The sequence below is a fragment of the Ovis aries genome, chromosome 1 (assembly GCF_016772045.2).
Source record: "Ovis aries strain OAR_USU_Benz2616 breed Rambouillet chromosome 1, ARS-UI_Ramb_v3.0, whole genome shotgun sequence".
NCBI lineage: Eukaryota > Metazoa > Chordata > Mammalia > Artiodactyla > Bovidae > Ovis > Ovis aries.
Genome location: NC_056054.1, coordinates 278,543,180 through 278,564,069, shown reverse-complemented (window position 1 = coordinate 278,564,069; position 20,890 = coordinate 278,543,180). Strand labels below are relative to the sequence as shown.

The 20,890-nt window shown below is 46.3% G+C and overlaps 1 protein-coding gene across 1 annotated transcript; it reads left to right on the top strand.

The window, feature by feature from the left end:
* Window positions 1–3,856: 3,856 nt before the first annotated feature.
* LOC101101875 (histone-lysine N-methyltransferase PRDM9) lies at window positions 3,857–20,253 on the top strand. Its single transcript, XM_042244108.1, is given in 13 exon segments — window positions 3,857–3,918; window positions 5,682–5,724; window positions 6,186–6,309; window positions 6,616–6,723; window positions 10,902–10,951; window positions 12,740–12,896; window positions 13,713–13,814; window positions 14,031–14,302; window positions 15,045–15,112; window positions 16,238–16,431; window positions 18,105–19,272; window positions 19,274–19,296; window positions 20,099–20,253. Coding segments are annotated over 13 exon segments (2,526 nt in total).
* Window positions 20,254–20,890: the final 637 nt, after the last annotated feature.

Below are 20,890 nucleotides of genomic sequence, written 5' to 3'. Positions count from 1 at the left end.
ACAACAGACTTTTGGACTCTGTGGGAGAAGACGAGGGTGGGATGACATGACAGAATAGCATTGAAACATGTATATTACCATATGTGAAACAGATGAGCAGTCCAAGTTAGACGCATAAAACAGGGCACTCAAAGCTGATGTACTGGGATAACCCAGAGGGATGGGATGGGGAGGGAAGTGGGAGGGGGCTTTGGCACAGGGGGACACATGTATACCCATGGCTGACTCATGTCAAAGTATGGCAAAAAACACCACAATATTGTAAAGTAATCCACCTTCAGTTAAAATAAATTATTTTTTTTTTTAAGTAGGAAGTCAAGAGATACCTGGAGTAACTGGCAAGTTTGGCCTTGGAGTACAAAATGAAGCAGGGCAAAGGTTAACAGAGTTTGCAAGAAAATGCACTAGTCATAGCAAACACAATCTCCCAACAACCCAAAGAAAACTCTACACATGGATATCACAAGAAGGTCAATACCAAAATCAGATGATTATGTTCTTCGTAGCCAAAGATGGAGAAGCTGTATACAGCCAGCAGAAACAAGACCAGGAGCTGACTGTGGCTCATATCACGACGTCCTTATTGCAAAATTCAGATTTCAGTTGAAGAAAGTATGTCATACCTGCCATTCAGGTATGACATAAATCAAATCCCTTATGATTATACAGTGGAAATGACAAATAGATTCAAGGGATTAGATCTGATACACAAAGTGCCTGAAGAACTATGGATGGAGGTTCCTAACATTGTACAGGAGGCCATGATCAAAACTACCCACCAAAATGAAATACAGAAAGGCAAAGGGTTGTCTGAGGAGGCCTTACAAACAGCTGAGAAAGAAGAGAAGCTAAATGCAAATGAGAAAAGGAAAAAGATACACCCATCTGAATGCAAGGTTCCAAAAAATAGCAAGGAGATATAAGAAAAACCTCTGAAGTGAACAATGAGAGAAAAAAATAGAGGGAAAAAAGAATGAGAAAGAATAGAGATCTCTTTAAGAAAATTAGAGATACCAATGGAACATTTCATGCAAAGATGGGCAGAGTAAAGGACAGAAAGGTATGGACCATTTCAGAAGCAAGAGATATTAAGAGGTGGCAAGAATACACCGAACTATACAAAAGAGATCTTAATGACCCAGATAACCACGATGGTGTTTTCACTCACCTAGAGTCCTGGAATGTGACATCAAATGGGCCTTAGGAAGCATTACTACGAACAAAGCAAGTGGAGGTGATGGAATTCCAACTGAGCTATTTCAAGTCCTAAAAGATGATGCTCTTAAAATGCTGCACTCAATATGCCAGCAAATTTGGAAAACTCAGCAGTGGCTACAGGACTGGAAAGGTCAGTTTCATTCAATCTCAAAGAAAAGCACTGCCAAAGAATGTTCAAACTATTGCACAATTGTGCTCATCTCACATGCTAGCAAAGTAATGTTCAAAATTCTCCAAGTGAGGTTTCAATATACATGAACCAAGAACTTCCAGATGTTCAAGCTGGATTTAGAAAAGGCAGAGGAACCAGAGATCAAATTGCCAACATTGACTGGGTCATAGAATAAGCAAGAAAGCCCAGAAAATCATCTACTTCTGCTTTATTGACCACGCCAAAGCCTTTGGCTGTGTGAATCACAACAAACTGTTGGAAAATTCCCAAAAGATGGGAATAACAGACCACCTAACCTGCCTCCTGAGAAATCTGTATGAAGGTCAAGAAGCAACAGTTATAACTAGACATGGAACAACAGACTGGTTCTAAATTGAGAAAGGAGTACATCAAGGCTGTATATTGTCACCATGTTTACATAACTTATGTGCAGAGTACATTATGGGAAATGCCAGGCTGAATGAAGCACAAGCTGGAATCAAGATTGCCAGGAGAAATATCAATAACCTCAGATATGCAGATGACACCACCCTTATGGCAGAAAGTGAAGCAGACCTAAGAGACTCTCGATGAAAATGAAAGAGGAGAGTTAAAAAGCTGACTTAAAGCTCAACATTCAGAAAACAAAAATCATGGCATTCGGTTCCCTCACTTCATGGATGGGGAAACAATTGAAACAGTAACAGACTTTATTTTCTTGGGCTCCAAAATCACTGCAGATGGTGACTGCAGCCATGAAATTCAAAGATGTTTGCTCCTTGGAAGGAAAGTTATGACCAACCTAGATAGCATATTTAAAAAGCAGAGACGTTACTTTGCCAACAAAGGTCCATCTAGTCAAAGCTGTGGTTTTTCCAGTAGTCATGCATGGTTGTGAGAGTTGGGCCATGAAAGAAGCTGAGCACTGAAGAACTGATGCGTTTGGACTGTGGTGTTGGAGAAGACTCTTGAGAGTCCCTTGGACTGCAAGGAGATCCAACCAGTCAGTCCTAGAGGAAATCAGTCCTGAATATTCATTGGAAGGACTGATGCTGAAGCTGAAGCTCCAATACTTTGGCCACCTGATGTGAAGAACTGACTCATTTGAAAAGACCCTGATGCTGGGAAACACTGAAGGCGGGAGAAGAAGGGGATGACAGAAGATGAGATGGTTGATGGCATCACTGATTCAATGGACACAAGTTGAGCAAGCTCTGGGAGTTAGTGATGGACAGAGAAGGCTGGCATATTGCAGTCCATGGGATCACAGAGTCAGACAAGACTGAGCGACTGAACTGAACTGATGAGCGGAAAGAATGTGACCAGCTGGAATGTAAGGGATGCTGATGGTGACTGGTTCTGACTCTAAACACTTCAATCAATGGAAGCTTGGAGTCTGCCACAGCCCAAGACCCTTAATGAACATGCCTGTAAAGTTAATCTGTTAGTCACTCACTCATGTCTGATGTCTGATTCTTTGCAACCCCATGGACCACCAGGCTCCTCTGTCCGTGGGATTCTCCAGGCAAGAAAACTGGAGTGGGCTTCCATGTCCTCCTCTGAGGATCTTCCTCACTTAGGGATTGAACCCAGGTCTTCTGCTATGGGCAGATTGTTTACCATCTGAGCCTCCATGAGAGCCTGAACATGTCTGCACCCAGAGATTAAAGCTTCCCCAACTTTGTGGTTTAGAGAGCTACTGCTCTGGAAAGCTCCATGGTGTTCTCCATAGTTCTGCAAGTAATACGCTTTTTCTTCCCATGAGCTTTGGCTGGGTTGTATCTTCTGGCTCAACACCCACCAAGAGGTAAACTCTCTTTCCTGGTACCATTTCTCCACCCAGACTCCCAGCCACCACTTGATACTAATTCTGCAGTCAGTTGTCTTGCTTCCAGTACATGGAAATCACGTTATTTTTCTGTGAACACATCTAGCTAAGGGCCAGAAACAGTGTCCCTGTTTTATCTTGTGAAGCCAGTAGGTGTCAAGTAAACTCAGCTCTATGGCTCCTTTGTCCTCCAGTTCGATGCCTCATTTTACAGAAAATACTTGCAAGGCTTTGAGGTTTCATTCATGCCTCATTTCTGAAGGCTTTTAATCCCTACATTAGATATACAGATGACTCATCAGTGCCACTGCTACTTTGAGGTTTAAAGTCGTCCAAGTTTTTTCTAACATACTTAGTCCATGCCTTGCATTTAAATCTTTGACCATATGTTGTTTATCCTGTGTCTCATCAGAATTTAATGACACCGTTTTCCCCTGAATAATGCAGTACTCATCATATAGAGTTCTTGCCAAAACTGGATTTGACAAGGTAGGGCACAGGTGGGCCTAGGAGAAAGTCCAGGAGCATGACTAGTCTGGTGGAGCCGAGATTCCAGTTGAGGGCACTGGAAGGAAACATCGAGCCTGAGGACAACCTGCCCACTTGAGGATCCAGGCCTAAGAGGCCATTCCTGAAAACAAGCAAAGAAAACGGCCAAGATGCATCTGCGCGCTGGAGGCTTCCTGACAGACACGCCCCCAGAGCAGCCAATCCCTGAGCAGTAGGGCGGGGCCTCCATCACGCTCTGCACCCTCCCGGCACCTATTGGCCAGACTGCCTCGGTCGCAACGCCGATTGGTCGCTCGTGCCTGACAGGGTACAGGCCGGCTGCTTGCCCTTCACTTCACCTCAGCACAAGAGGACTGGACGTCGCTGTGGTGCTAGCGGGCCCCAGGCCGGGTTGGGCAGCACCGCAGGACAGCGGGGAGACTGATGGGAACGCACCCTGCGCAACCCTCATAAACCCTTAGCCTGACGGCTTCAAATTCCAAGGTGGGAGGCCCGAAATCCCGTCAGCTTTGAGGAACCTGAGTCCTAATCTGAAGGAAGCTTGCGTCTCGTCAGCTTCAGGGACTACAAGTCCCTTCACCCGCAGAAACACTGAATCCCCTAGTGCTGTGATTTTCAAATACCAGAGTAACCCCAGTTCCCCTCAGCCTGAGGCACCCTAAAAATAGCACCCGCAGAAAGACCAAGTTCCTTAACCTCAGAGACCCTGAATACCTCAGCCTGGGAGCTCTTAAAACTCTTCATCCTCAAGACCCCAACTGTCCTGCCTGTCTCAGACCTAAAGCGCCTTAATAAGAAACCCCTAATTTCCTGAGCCTCAAAGATCCCAAGTTCTCTCACCCTGCGCATTCTACATCAGCCAAAAGATCCCCTTTTTTTTTTTTTTTGCAAAAAGCACAAAGGGGTTTTATTGCTAGCTCGAGCTAGGGCTCATGTCTCATCCAGCGCAGTGGAGTTTTGACAAGAGCTCCAACCTCTGAATCTACTTTTATACAGACAGTTCTTTGTTCCTGTAACAGCATAGCTGATTGGCTAAACGGTACCTGTGTGCAGGACTTTTATTTATTTATTTTTTCTTTATTTTTTTTTTAATTTCAAAATCTTTAATTCTTACATGCGTTCCCAAACATGAACCCACCTCCCTCCCCACAACATCTCTCTGGGTCATCCCCATGCACCAGCCCCAAGCATGCTGTGTCCTGCGTCAGACATAGACTGGCGATTCGATTCTTACATGATAGTATACATGTTAGAATGCCATTCTCCCAAATCATCCAACCCTCTCCCTCTCCCTCTGAGTCCAAAAGTCCATTATACACAACTGTGTCTTTTTTGCTGTCTTGCATACAGGGTCGTCATTGCCATCTTTCTAAATTCCATATATATGTGTTAGTATACTGTATTGGTGTTTTTCTTTCTGGCTTACTTTACTCTGTATAATTTGGCTCTCACCCTGCGCATTCTACATCAGCCAAAAGATCCCCAGTCCCCTTTGTCTGAAGACCCCAGTTCCTTCAGCCCGTGTGACCCAGATCTCCTCAAGCCAAGTGACCTATCCTTTAGACGTAGAACCATGTTATGCCCAGATTTTTCTGAGTCCCCAGGCAGAGATCTTCAAAATCCTTCTTGGAGAAATATTCCCTCTCCTGCACTGGAACAGAGTCCTGATTTCAGCCTGACCCCAGTCCAGCAGTTAGGGGCTTCCAGGTCTCCTCAGGAATCGCTCCGTCACCCACAGACATGTCCCTCCCAGTGCCTTTCCTCACGGGGGCTGAATTGTAGGGGAACCAAAGAAACCAAATCTAGTTCACTAATGTGAACTTGTCTGTCATAGCTAGTTTGGATCTGTCCATCCCACCAATACCCTCACCCCGACTTTCCCCTCACCTTCCTGCCCTGGACACTCCACCCAAGGAAGACAGACCAGGCTCTGGCCAGTGGTCTGGGCTATCTCAGTACCTTCTTCTTCCACAGGTACCTTGGCCTTGAGCGCTCCAATGGCCACGAGGCCGAACAGGTCTCCAGAGGAGAGCACTGAGGGAGATGCTGGGAGAACAGAGTGGAAGCCCACGGTGAGAGGCAGAGGCAGCAAAGCTGGGCTCTAAACCAGCTCTATAGGAAGGACATGGCGCTGGTCCCCGAAGGACCACAGACTACTTGCCTGGTTAGCTGAGTGAACTTCTCTGTGACCATACACAGGATGGGAATGCCTGGTCCTGTCTGAGATGGTGGGGTGGAGTGGGACAAAACGGGACACTAGCATTGTCAACTGCTTTGTGTCCAGGGAGAGTTAGGAAAATGCTCAGTGTTTGTTTAGTTAAGCAGGACACAGTCGGGAAGGAAAGTCTTCATCCCTGCCTCACAGAGACCATCCAGTAGCTTCAGGCTACTCCCTGCACAAAAGGTGGAGGAGAAGACCCAGCTCTAAGGTCTGACTTATATTAGTAAATCACTGATGAAATCTATTATTTTCCTTAGGCAAAAGATGCTTTCAAAGACATCTCTGTATACTTCTCCAAGGAAGAATGGGAAGAGATGGGAGAATGGGAAAAAATTCGATATAGGAATGTGAAAAGGAACTACGAAGCGCTGATTGCTATAGGTAACAGGAAGTGCTGGGTGCCTGTGAGCCTGGGAAACATGAAACAGGTCTTCACCCTCAGTGTTCACTTAGCCCTCTCACAGGTGGCTTCATTTGCTTACAGTTCCCTTTTGTGTGGAGACTAACCTGGAGGAAATGTTTATTGTTTTGTACCAAAGGGAGGTTGACCCTGCAGTGCAGAGCTCACCTCTTGCCTTGTTTAGATTCTCCCAGCCCATCCTACTGATTTCCCTGACTTTGTGACACTTTCCTTTGCTTCTGTGCTTTGTTCCTCCTTCTTAGAACAAATATTTAGCTTCTTTCCAGGTTTCAGAGCCACTCAACCAGCTTTCATGCATCACCGCAGGCAGGTCATCAAACTCCAGGTAGATGACACTGAGGATTCTGATGAAGAATGGACACCAAGGCAGCAAGGTGAGGGGCCAGCAGGATTTAGAGGTGTCTTCCTGAAACCAGTCTGGGCTTAGGTCTCAATTATATCTCAGCCATTAGCAAATAAAACATAATTTTCAGCATTCCAAAGTGGTTGTGGCTGAATATTGACATAAGCCTGAATGAAGATGAATGTATAGGTTTTCCAGTGTAATTCTCAAAAGTTTTATGTTTAAAATTTATCATTCTTTTTAAAAAGAATTATTTTTGCTAAACATTCTTAATGAAAGGCAGTTAAAGAAACCTTAGAAATAAATTCACCAAAGAGATTTAATACTAATCTCATAATTGGTTGTTGGATTAAATCTCTTAGAAGAGGAAATGATTAACATATTATGTCAAGATACATTATTTATGTAGGTATATAAAACAACAATACATGATCTTCTTACCCTAAGGTGAAATTAATTCTTTGTTTTAATTCTGGGAAAGGGTTTGAGAGAACTATTTATTCTCCCTGATCTTTCCCACATTTCACTGACCAGAGACAGCATCAGGTGAATAAAATGAAGTACACTCATTATAAAATAGAAGTGAGCAGCTCACTTCCTCTTCTGCTGCTCAGATAGTTTAGAACAGTTAATCTTCCTAGACTGGAGCAAACAATTTAGATAGTTCTATGATTCTCCATCTATTTGTTCTCTGAGATTTTTTAAAATTATTTATTTAGTTTTGGCTGCACTGGGTCTTCGTGGCTACACATGGGCTTTCTCTGGTTGCAGTGAGTGGCTTCTCATTGCAGAGCACATGCAGGCTCAGTAGTTTGTGACACACAGGCTTAGTGGCCCCACAGAAAGTGGGATCTTCCTGGAACAGCGATCGAACCTGTGTCCTCTGCATCAGCAGGCAGATTCTCATCCACTGTGCCACCAGGGAAGTCCCTCTGTTCCCTTAGGTTATTAAAACTAGTGAAAGGGGCATGAAAATCAAACATTTGGTTGTCTGCAAAGGTTTTGACAAGAAGAGAGATTCTTCATAGGGAATACATCTGCCACAGTCCACCATGCCTCTGCACATCTTTACTTACCTTAAGAATTTCTGAGTGTGTGGAACTCTCTTGCTAACTATGTACACATTAGTGGCCATAGTGTTAATTGCTCCATCGTGTCTGACTCTTGGCGACCCCATGGACTGTAGCCCACCAGGCTCCTCTGTCCAGGGGATTCTCCAGGCAAGAATACTGGAGTGGGTTGCCATTTCCTGCTTCAGGTGATCTTCCCAACCCAGGGATCGAACCTGCGTCTGTTGCATCTCCTGCATTGCAGGCGGAATCTATACTGCTGAGCCACCGGGGATATATATACACATTGCTGTATAACAAATCTGTAGAACTTTTCCATCTTGCGTGATTGAAGCCCTAACCCACTGAGGAACGATTCTCCAATCCTTCCTCCTCATAGCCCTTGGCAACCACGATTATATTTTCTGCTTCCATGGGTTTGATTAATTTAGATAACTCATAGAAGTGGAATCAGGCAATATTTGTCTGTTTTGGATTGGTTCATTTCACTCAGCATATCATCAAGGCCCATCCCTGGTGTAGCATATGACAGAATTCTTTTTAAGGCTTAAAAACATTCCAGTGTGTGCCTGTGTACATAACAGATATAAGATATTTCTTATATATAATCTTTATCTGTTTATCCACCAATGAACATTTAGATTGCTTCCACATCTCGCCAAGTGGGAATAATGCTGCAATGGCCATAGATGTGCGCACTATTTATTCAAGATCTTCCTTTCAGTTTTTAATGGAAATAGACTCTTGGGTTGGATTGCTAGATCATACAGCAGTTCTAATTTTCTGAAGAAACTCCATACTGTTTTCTATGAAGTTTGCGACATTTTACATTTCCAACAATCATGTATAAGGGTTCCAATTTCTCCGTATCCTTACCAAACCTGCTATTGTCTTCTTATTCATATTGCCCATCACAGAAGGTTTCAGTTTGTATTTCCTTATTGATTAGTAATGTTGAGCATCTTTTCATATATTTGTTGGCCATTTGTGTGTCTTTGGAGAAATGTCTATTGAATTCCTTCTCCCGCTGTGTTAGTCAGCTCAGACTGCCGTAACAAAACAGAGCGCATGCCTTAAACCACAGAAATTTGTTTTCTTACAATGCTGAAGCATGGAAGTTTGATATCAGGGTGCCATCGTGGTCAATCAGGTTCTCTTCCTGGCTTATACATAAGCTTCATATTGGTGTATGCTTATTAACCCCTTATCGGATACATATTTTACAAATGTTTTCTACAGTCCCATAGGTGGCCTTTTCACTCCATTCACTGTGTCCTTTGCTGCACAGAGACTTTAAGATTAATGTAATCTCATTTGTGTATTTTCACTTTGTTACTAATACTTGTGCACTTGGTACCAGATCTAAGAAATCATTGCTGATTCAGTGTCATGAAGCTTCACCCTTGTTTTCCTCTAAGAGTCTTGTCAAGTCTTGCATTTAGGTCTTGAATCCATTCTGAGTTGGTTTTTCTTCATGTTGTTAGATCTTCGTTATTTTGCATATGGATATCTTCTTTCCCCAGCACCATTCGTTATAGGGATTAAACTTTCCCCATTGTCTTGACACCCTTGATGGAGATCATTAGACCGTGTATCCAAGAATGTATTTCTGTTAATTTCTGGTTGTCTGGTCTGTTCCATTGATTGACATGTCTGTCTTTATGCCAACGGGCTTCCTCAGTGGCTCAGCAAGTGAAGAATCTGCCTTCAGTGCAGGAGACACAGGAGATGCAGGTTCAATCCACGGGTTAAGAAGAACCCTGGAGAAGAAAATGGCAACCCCATCCAGTATTCTTGCCTGAGAAATCCCCTGGACAGAGAAGCCTGGTGGGCTACAGTCCAAAAGGTCACAAAGAGTCGGTGCGACTGAGCAACTAAGCACACACTTTATGCCAAAACTATACTCTTTTGGTTCCTGTAGCTTTGTAATATGTTCTGAAATCAGAGGCCTCCAGCTTTGCTGTTCTTTCTAAGATTGTTTTGACTATTTGGGGTCCCCTGAGATTCGGTATTAACTGTAGGATGGATTTTCTATATCAGAAAAAAATTCCATTGGGATTTTAATAGGAATTGCATTGAATCTTTAAATTACTTTGGGTAGTATGAACAGCTTAATAATATTAAGTCTCCAGATCCATAAACATAAGACACCTTTCTATTTACTTTTATCAGAGTCCTTTCAGCAATACTTTGTAGTTTTCAATGTATAAGTCTTTCATCTCTTTAAGTTTACTCCCAATTATTTCGTTCTTTTTGATGCTATTACAAATAACATTATTGGGACTTCTCTGGTGGTCCAGAGGCTAAGCCTCCACACTCCCAATGCAGACAACTTGGGTTCAGTCCCTGGTCAGGGAACTAGATCCCACATGCTGCAACAAAGACCTGGCACAAATAAATAAATAAAAATAAATATTTTTTAACTTAATTTAGATCTTGACTATAGTTTTTAAAAATGAAAAATAGGATTGTTTTCTTTTTTCTTTTTGGAATGGTCATCGTTCATGCATGGAAAGATATTTGAATGTTGATTTTGTACCATGCAACTTTCTGTGTAGGTGTGTGTGTGTGTGTAATTTTAAAGAGTTTTCTGTACATAAAATAATGTCCTCTGTGAACAGACATAATTTTACTTCTTTCTTTCCAAATAGAAGCCTTATGTTTCCTTTTCTAACCTAATGCCCTGGCTAGGACTTCTAACATTATGGTGAATAGAAATGTTGAAAATGGGTATCCTTGCCTTTTTTTCTAGATCTTAGAGAAGTTTTCAGCTTTTCACTGATGACTATGACGTTAGAGGTAGACTTTTCATATATGACCTTTATTATATTGCAGTCACTTCCTTCTACTCTACTTTTTTGAGTATTTCTACCATGAAAGGCTAGTAAATTTATTAGATACTTTATGGACATCAGATGAGGCACAGATGAAGTTTCATATTTTTTTTTTAATTTTAAGAAAATTATGTAATGCTCCCAGTGGAAGCATAGGAGTTGATGATACAGAAATCATTTTCCATTCCTCCTTTGGTAATCCTTGTCCTAGTCACTCTCTGGCTCAGAATTATGTGTCTTTAATTGGAATGCCCAGAGTTTGGAAACATTTACCAACCAAAACACTGATTCCCATCATTTTTTAGGTAAACCTTCTTCGATGGCCTTCAGAGTGGAGCACAATAAACACCAAAAGGTGAGTATTTCCCAAATCCTGTTGCCAAAATATCCTTCTCATGGATCCAGTCACAGGTGAGAATAGGAGAAAACACAGAGGTCCTGGAGACTGCTGCCTTCCTGTCCTGAATCTTTAGCACAATGTCTGATATCATCACCATCTTTATACTCAGTAAGAACAGCAACAATAGTAGGCTGTTCTGTTGTTACATTATTTTCACAATATCTCAGACTTTAAGCATTTTATGTGAATAAACTTACTTAAACCTTAAAACAATCCTACTGTACCTATCAGTAGGTATATAGCTATCACCATTATAGATCACAAAACTGAGGTAAAAAAATGATTAATTATACACCTGAGATCACAGTATCACTGGTAGTGCAATCTAATCCAAAGCTCTTTTTCTAAACTCCTTGCAAAATGACTAAAATTCCCATAGTTCCATGAAGTTTATTCATACATCTTTATATCATTCATCTGAGATGTTTTCAACCTCAGTTCTTTTGTGCTGTGCTAGGGAGGGATATGCTAAGTTATCTGACTAAGGGAAGCTTAAGGACATGCTGAGCAGTTTGTAGAGTGGACGGTCAAAGAGGAAGAAGCTGAAGGACATGTTGGACACTTTGTAGAGTGGACGGTCCAGGATGATGAAGGTGACAGGATCCCTACTTCAGAGCCTCCCAGTCCAATAAGAGGAAGCAACTCGCAACCCTGACAAGCCTCGGGTTTATGACTGAAAAGCAACAAATGAGAAAATAACTGAAGGACTTCACATAGATTACCCACTTTTGAGTAGAAACTCATCTGGGCATCATTTCAAATGCTCATTCTTGCAGGAGGAAGTAACAAGTCCTTCCCCTGAGCTCTGATTAGGCAACTCTCATGTTTGGATTCATTTGTTTAGCCTGCCCTGTGTTGTGAGCTTTGAGAGCTTAGACCATACCCATTAATTCTCAGAAGTCCAGGCCCAGCTTAAAGCCCCTGAGTGCCCCCTGAATGTTTTGTGAATGAGTGACTCCACATTTAAACATTCATCTAGGAGTAAGAAGGTCAAAGAATGCTGAACAGTATCTGTGAGCTAGACTTCAAATATAGAGACAGTTGAAAGGATTAATTGATGGCAGGGATATATACTCACGTTCATACTGTATTAAATAGCTCACACCACGATTTGTTGAAATGTTATTAAATTTCATGTCCACTGTAACATTAAGAATGAGCATGTATACCAATTTATGGATCAGAAAACTGAGGAGAACCAGCTAGTCATACAGCCTTGTTCAAGCAGAATTGATGAGGCCAGCTACTTTAATTCTAAACATTGTCTCTAAGAGGACATGGCAACCTGCAACTTTCAGCTCACTTTCTTTGCTGTCTAAATGTGTTTCTCCGATCATCTTTTCTCTTCTCGATCTCACTGCTTTGTCACCTTATCTTCCAGATGTGTTTTGTCCCCTCTGTAATTTTCCATACGTCCTCGTCCATCAAAGGGCCACCAATTAATAGAAAACCTCCCGGATTTTTCTATGAGCCCTTACCCTCTTCTTTCCCTGACCTCCAGCTATTCTTCTTGCCTTGCTCTCCCTTTTATGCAGAAAGTTGAAGGGAAAGAACCTTAAGATATGAATTCTAGTTTTGATTCACTACCCACTTAGGTCCTTATTTTACACTCCAGTGTTCAGACGCCTCCTCCACCAGATGTTTCCAATTGTCAAAGTATTAGCTAAAGTCGTGCATGTGAAAACACTTCATAAAGTCCTAAAGAACTAAAGAAATGCATGTTGTCTTTTACTCGTGTGGAAGGCAATGTCCAGGGCACCATTAAGTATGGAATCTAGTTTGAAGGAATTGCCGGGAGCAGCAAAATTGCTGAAGACAAGTGGCTCCAAGCAGGCTCAGAAACCGGTGCCCCCTCCCAGAAAAGCAAGGATCCCTGGACAGCACCCCAGGCAAAAAGTCGGTAAGAGAAAATTTGGGGAGTTCCTCTAATTAGTTCCCCTAATCCTTGTAGAAAAGCTAGTAAGTATGGACTAGGTGTGTGGTGTGAATTTTGGGTAGGCTTGGGTTTAAGATGGACTGATCTGAAACATGAAGTTAGCAATGGGGCCTTGGGAAAATCTTATACATTTTCTGAGGTCTTGATTGCTCATCTGTAAAGTGAAGATAAGGATACATAACTCATACAGTGTTTGAAAGCTTTACATTAAATGCAAAAGTGCTGACACCGTTTTGAGCTATAAGTAGTTCAGTAAATCCAGCTGTGACGACAGGGACCATGCCTTGTTAGTGTTTATGCCCAGACCTCTGCTCAGTGCCTTACATGTCATGTGCCCTCAACGTATGTTTTCTGAGTACATGTGTCAGTGAACTATTTCCTAAGTAAGAAGGTGGGAAGTTAAACCTGCTAACGAGAAGTGCGGGAAGCTAACACTGGACTGGGCATCTGTGGTCAGTGAGGAGCCTCAGTCTCCTGAACCAGGAGTTAAAGGGGGAAGAAACAAAGCATAGAAAAGGGACTTCCAGTGGTTAAGTGGTTAAGACTCCTGCTTCCACTGCAGGGGGTGCAGGTTCCATTCCTGATCGGAGAACTAAGATGCATAAATATGTAACATTAAAACATAAAATTACTAAAGTAAAAGTTTAAAAAATACATGTAAACAACTTTTAACAAAGTGTATAAATGAACAGGTAGGAGATCTCACACTTTCCGATAAAACAGGGACTACTAACTCTCCAAACCCCACCAGCCTTGTTTAGCTTCTGTTCTCCATCTTAGAACGCAAAAGAACGGAGACTGGAGTGAAGAGGTACAGTCTACGAGAAAGAAAGGGCCATGTGTACCAAGAGGTCAGCGAGCCCCAGGATGACGAGTACCTCTGTGAGTGCCCCCGCTGGCCCACTCATGGAGAAGGGGCTACGAGGCCTTTGTCCAATAACCTCACCTCACCATTTGGTCCCCCAATCATCCCCTTCCTCTGTGACTTGGGGTGCAGGATCGAGGCCACATGCCGTGAGTGCCCCAGTTCTTTCTGAAGGTCTTTACGACCAGCAACATCACTATACCTCCCCTCATCCCTGTTGCTCTCGCCTCCAGATTGTGAGGAGTGTCAGAACTTCTTCATCGACAGCTGTGCTGCCCACGGGCCCCCAACCTTTGTAAAGGACTGTGCAGTGGAAAAGGGGCATGCCAACCGCTCAGCCCTCACTCTGCCCCCTGGGTTAAGTATCAGACTGTCGGGCATCCCTGAGGCTGGGCTTGGAGTGTGGAATGAGGCATCCGATCTGCCACTGGGCCTGCACTTTGGCCCCTATGAGGGCCAGATCACAGACGATGAAGAGGCCGCCAACAGTGGATACTCCTGGCTGGTGAGAAACACCCCTGTTTCCCTGTTCTCTGGCCTCGAATTGCTTGTGTGTGGTGGGGGGTACTTCATGTCTACATGCAAGGATGCAGATGGTGATGACACGGTCGGCAATGACACAGGCAGCCCTGTGTACCGTGTGCACTGGGCATGAACACAGGACTTCCATCTAAAGGTCAGAGGAGAGGTGGGAGACACTGGTCCAGGCACGCAGGACCTCTCTCTAAAGGTCAGAGGAGAGGTGGGAGACACTGGTCCAGGCACGCAGGACCTCTCTCTAAAGGTCAGAGGAGAGGTGGGAGACACTGGTCCAGGCACACAGGACCTCTCTCTAAAGCTCAGAGGAGAGGTGGGAGACACTGGTCCAGGCACGCAGGACCTCTCTCTAAAGGTCAGAGGAGAGGTGGGACCACAGTGTACAGACACACAGGACCTCTGTCTAAAGGTCAGAGGAGAGGTGGAAGACACTGGTCCAGGCACGCAGGACCTCTCTCTAAAGCTCAGAGGAGAGGTGGGAGACAGGTACAGACACAGAGGTGACTCCTCCTTTGTGGAGCCCTTCCCTTCAGTGAACCAGGAGACTCAGACTTGGAATGATGATTAAGCAGCTTACCATTTGGTCCGACTGGCAGTTGAATCCATGCAGGCTGAAGAGCGCCAATGACTGCAAAGGAAAATAGTTCTTCTATTACTTCCTACCAAAAAAAAATAGAGAGGAAAGCTTGTATCTCTTTTCTGACACTCAGATCACCAAAGGGAGAAACTGCTACGAGTATGTGGATGGAAAGGACACGTCCTTGGCCAACTGGATGAGGTGCGCACAGTGAGTCTGCAGTTTGTAGATGCCGCTCTTCCCTCAAGCCCCCACCCCTTTCCTTCTCAATCTGTCTCCCTCAATAGCTTTCACATCTTCTTTCCTCTTTTCCCTCCATATCATGGTCTTTCATTTCAAAAGACATTTGAAGGGAATAAAAATATAGCATATATAGTGCCCTCAAAATACAAGTCTAGATGCTGAACAAAACTGGGGGACTTGAAAACAACTTGAGGAGTCTAGATTCACCAGGGACACTCTAACTCACTTAACTGACACTTGCCAAGCATTTTATGTTCCAGTTTAGACAGTGAACTTCATTACTGAAGCAGATCACACATCCCATGTCCTTTTGGAGAACAACTGCAGACAGACAGTAGCCAATTGATTTTAGGAACAGTAACCTTAATTTCTCTATCTTTGAGAAACTGCACAGCGCCAGGATAACCTAACACGGGAGACCTTGAGTCCATGTGGGCAACAACCTCCCCAGGCTCGGTTCCAGTGAGAAGTGGGTCCTGAGGCCTTGGAAGGAATGGGGGGCAGGATGGCCGTGAGCAGGGCCACGGCACGAGGGCCGTGCCTTTCATCAGGGCAGGAAGAAAGTGAATAAACTATCACTCTTCTGGGTCTTAAGCTATGTCAGAGCACTCTCCAAGTTTCCATGCGAGGGGGAGGGCAAGTGAATATGACCCTGGATACACGTGGGGAGATTGGAGGGAAGCCTCAGGAGAGAAGGCAGGCTGGGGTGAGTGCTGAGGGCTGCATGCTAGCAGAGGAGCACCCTGTCCTGTGGAATGAAAGAGAACTTAATTCAGAGTTTAGAGGAGCTGGAGGTCACCAGCCCCACAGACAGTCCAGGTGGAGACGAGTCTGGAACTGGGCTCTATAAAGTGGCTAATTAGGAAAGCAGAAAAAAGCATTCCAGCCAGGAAGAGGACTGGAAACAGGATCTGGAAATGGGAATTCACATGGCCTGGTCGAAGGTGTGAACAGAAGGTCCCCATGAGGGGCGGTGGAAGCCATGGCGGCCTCAGGGCCTGAAGGCAAGGAGCTGGGCGTGGCCCGACAGTGGAGGGCACTCGTCACCTGAGGTTTCTTTCCCTTTCCCGGCCTCAACCCCAGGTATGTGAACTGTGCCCGGGACGACGAGGAGCAGAACCTGGTGGCCTTGCAGTATCAAGGGCAGATCTTCTACCGAACCTGCCAGGTGGTCAGGCCGGGCTGTGAGCTGCTGGTCTGGTACGGGGACGAGTATGGCCAGGACCTCGGCATCAAGCGGAACAGCAGCGGGAAGAGCGAGCTCGCGGCCGGGAGAGGTGAGCGCCACCCCTCTTCCAGCACCCCACCCCATCCTGGGGAGCCTCCCTGGTCCGACTCCGAGGCAGAGTACAATCCAGTCCAAAGTCAGTCAGGTCGCAATTAAAATGCCTCAGACTTTGATTCATTTCATATGACTGTTAGGAAAAGTTTTTTATATTAAAAATGTTAGTTCTAATTTTTAATATTTCATGCAGAAAACATGTAACATCACCTTCTGCTGAAAGGCTTAGAAGCAAACAGCAAGTTTTCTAGTGCCTACCAGCTCTCTCCCCGTACCTGTTTCTTCCTCATTTCCTCCCATTTCTAAGCGACACGTGTGCAGCGATCTGCATTCAGTTACTGTTCCAGTGTGTTGTCATGTGAGTTCACACTCTGTGCCAGGCAGGGCTCCATGCACCGAAACAGACGGACCCACTGCCCCGGGGCAGCATGGGCTTCACACCAGACGGGGGCTGGTGCTCTGAGAAGAACCAGTGCAGGGAAAGCACCTCCAATCAGCGTGAGCAGAGGGTGGGGTGCGGCGCAGGGTGGTGGGCAGGGTCTCTGCAGAGATAACACCTGTGGGAAAGGATTCCAGGCAGGGGAGCAGCCAGTGCCGCAGTCCCAGGCCCGGGAAGAGAGGCCATGCCCGTGGTCACAGGAGGAAGCACAGAGGGAGAGGAAGGAGGCTGGACGGGACAGGGACGCCTCAGGGCCCGTGTCCATGTGCAGGCCCCAGGGGTCTTCCTGGATGACACAGAACAACCGTGCGGCTTTCAGCTGGAAGCGGCATGTTCTCTGTTGTAAGACGATGCTTTGGTTCATTTTTGGGAAGAGACAGCAGTGGGGAGTCCCCTCAGAGGTCAGTTCACTGCCAGACATGAGGGGAGAGTGGGCTGGCTGAAGATGCTCGGGAGTGAGGGTGTGAGGAGTCTGGCTGGAGATGTATTTTTAAACAGGGCTTCCTAGTGCATGTTAAACGCACCAAGACTGAGTGAAATAAATGAGGCATGAATCCTGGTGAGGCTTGAGAAAGGACATGCCTCTATTTATGATTCATGGGAAACAGAGAGGAGCAATCTGTGAGCCAGTCCGGGCAGCAGGAGCCAGAGGCCGGCAGTCGGTGGGCCCGGGGCCGCCTGGCCTCGTCCAGCCTGCGCCCACCTCCCGCAGAGACCGGCACGGAGCCCGCTCTGTGAGCCAGGAGCCACAGAGTCAGCTTCACTCGCGCCTGCTCTAACCACCCCCTGTGCTGCCGCCCACATGCAGAGAGCTCCGGGCCAGGTGCCCCTGACTTAATAGACCCTTTCCCTCCCAGGGAGCCACTCAGGAGGATTCCCCCTGAGTCGTCAAGTCTTATCTCTCAGTAGGGTAACACTCCTGTGGCCACTGTGACATGACCTTCCAGACACTTACACACAGGGAAAGGCTCCTGCAGAGCCACCTCTATCAGGAGAGACGCTGCCTCTGCGGCTGCGTCTAGGAAGGTCCCTAGTCTGGGTAGAAAAGGCCCTTGACACAAGCCTCCTGGATTTCTGTAGATGCAGAGAATAAGAATGGAATGGAAAGTGGACTGTAGAGACACACCTGATGGGAGACAAACCGTGCACTGCCCACACTAAGATGATTAGTGGGGCGGGCCTCACCACGGCAAACCAGCCACCTGACCAAAAGCTTCCTCTCTCAGCAGAACCAAAGCCCGAGATCCACCCATGTGCCTCCTGCTCTCTGGCCTTCTCCAGTCAGAAATTCCTCAGCCAACACGTCCAACGCAATCACCCCTCTCAGACCCTCCTGAGACCATCTGCAAGAGACCACCTCCAACCAGAGGATCCCTGCCCAGGCAATCAAAATCAGCAGCAGCGATATTCCGATCCACACAGCCCAAGTGACAAACCTGAGGGTCGCGAGGCCAAGGACAGGCCCCAACCTTTGCTGAAAAGCATAAGGCTGAAGAGGATTTCAAGGGCCTCCTCCTATTCACCCAGAGGACAAATGAGGGCTTCTCGGGTGCATGAGAGAATCACAGAAGAGCCCAGCACAAGCCAGAAACTGAATCCAGAGGACACGGGCAAATTACTCATGGGGGCAGGGGTCTCAGGGATTATAAAAGTCAAGTACGGAGAGTGTGGGCAAGGATCCAAGGATAGGTCAAGTCTCATCACAAACCAGAGGACACACACAGGGGAGAAGCCCTATGTTTGCAGGGAGTGTGGGCAAAGCTTCAGTCAGAAGTCCCATCTCATCAGACACCAGAGGACACACACAGGGGAGAAGCCCTATGTTTGCAGGGAGTGTGGGCGAAGCTTCAGTCGGAAGTCAGTCCTCATCACACACCAGAGGACACACACAGGGGAGAAGCCCTATGTTTGCAGGGAGTGTGGGCAAAGCTTCAGTTGGAAGTCAGTCCTCATCACACACCAGAGGACACACACAGGGGAGAAGCCCTATGTTTGCAGGGAGTGTGGGCAAAGCTTCAGTGATAAGTCAGTCCTCATCAGACACCAGAGGACACACACAGGGGAGAAGCCCTATGTTTGCAGGGAGTGTGGGCGAAGCTTCAGTCGGAAGTCAGTCCTCATCAGACACCAGAGGACACACACAGGGGAGAAGCCCTATGTTTGCAGGGAGTGTGGGCGAAGCTTCAGTGTTAAGTCCCATCTCATCAGACACCAGAGGACACACACAGGGGAGAAGCCCTATGTTTGCAGGGAGTGTGGGCGAAGCTTCAGTCGGAAGTCAGTCCTCATCAGACACCAGAGGACACACACAGGGGAGAAGCCCTATGTTTGCAAGGAGTGTGGGCAAAGCTTCAGTGTTAAGTCAAATCTTATCACACACCAGAGGACACACACGGGAGAAGCCCTATGTGTGCAGGGAGTGTGAGTGAATCATGACCAACAAACCACATTTTAGCCACAGGAGGATTACTGCAGCCACCCCATGCCTCAGCTCTAAGGGGGCCTGAGAGGAGGCCTGTGACCCGTTACAGTCCCCAAGAGTATGAGGAGAGACTTCCCAGGTGGTCCAGGGGCCAAGACTCCAATGCAGAGACCCATGTTCAGTACCTGATTGGGGAACTAGCTCCCACATGCTGCAACTAAGACGCAGCGCAGCTGACTAAATAAATACATAAATAAATATTTTAAAGAAAGAGTGTTATCAGCACAGAATTACTTGATTAGATAGACCTTCCACTTTCATGACAGGAGAGGAGGTAGGAAAACAGCAGAGGGCTTCTTAAGTGTTCTGGAGATATTCTTGCCAACTGCCCTCGTGGTTATTTGTACTCCTAATAAACTTTGTCTCCAAACAAATCTGAAGCCCAGACTATGTACTCATTTCCCCCTTATTACTGACAGCAGTGGGGTCCAGTGGTAGCTGAAGCCCTGGGAAGGCATAATTCTGGAGCCAACTCAGTTAGGTCACTGGACAGTCTGTTCCTGGGTCCAGGGAGAGGAATCTAGGGTTTGAGACAGACTCACCAGGGAAGAGAATCCCCGGCCTCCTGGAAAGTGTGGCCTCTCCTCCTCACAGACCTCGACTCTCCTCTGGCCTCCCCTGGCTGCCCTCTGACTTCCTCTGACGTCCGTCGCCTCAGAGTGAAGGCCTCATGCACACGAGTGTGTGTGCGAGTGCGTGCCTGGCTCAGCGTGGGCCATCTGGTCTTTGCCGCTCCCTCAGGGTCATCACAGCATCTGGACTCCAGATTCGACCACAGGGGTCCAGTTCTCAGCCCTGCACTCAGCAGCTGTGTGACCTGGGGCAAGATGCTCAACCTGTCTGTGTCTCGATTCTCATCTGTGATACAGGGTGGGAGCACCAGCATCTTGGTCTGACGCGTAAGCACAGGCAGAATTCGGCAGAGGCTGGCTGAGAATGCAAGCCCCGCCTTTGCTGGTCTCTGTGTTTTTTTCTTTGATCTTTTTTTATTTTTTAATAGAAGGATAATTGCTTTACAGAATTTTGTTTCCTGTGTGTCCTTCAGCCCCCACACCGTCCAGGTCTTCAGAGCTAGACAGGGAAGGGGCCGTTTAGGCACTCGGCTGCCCTGATGAGGGGGTGTGAGGTCAGGGGTGCTAAGGGAGGGCGACCTCCTTTCCCACCACTGTCATTCCTGCTGAGCTGGGCAGCTCCAGAGCCCCTCCACAGACAGACAGGGTCGACAGTCGTCCACCCTGCCGAGAATAGAGCCTGGAGCCATGTGTGCAGGAAATCCTTGTCCGGCCCCCATCCCACCCCCACACGGAGGGTCCTCGAAGCCCACGCCACAGCTTCTCTATGCACGGGCCTCATACCTGTGCCCACGTGCTCTGCTCAATGCTGCTGTGACCTTGAAATTCTTAACTAGGGAATACTTCATCCATACACTGCCGGCGACGGAATGAAACACCAACAGTGCAGAGTGGTTTAAATCTTTATATTTTAACACTTGCTTCTTACAGCTGCTTTATTTTATATCCCTTGCACAACCCC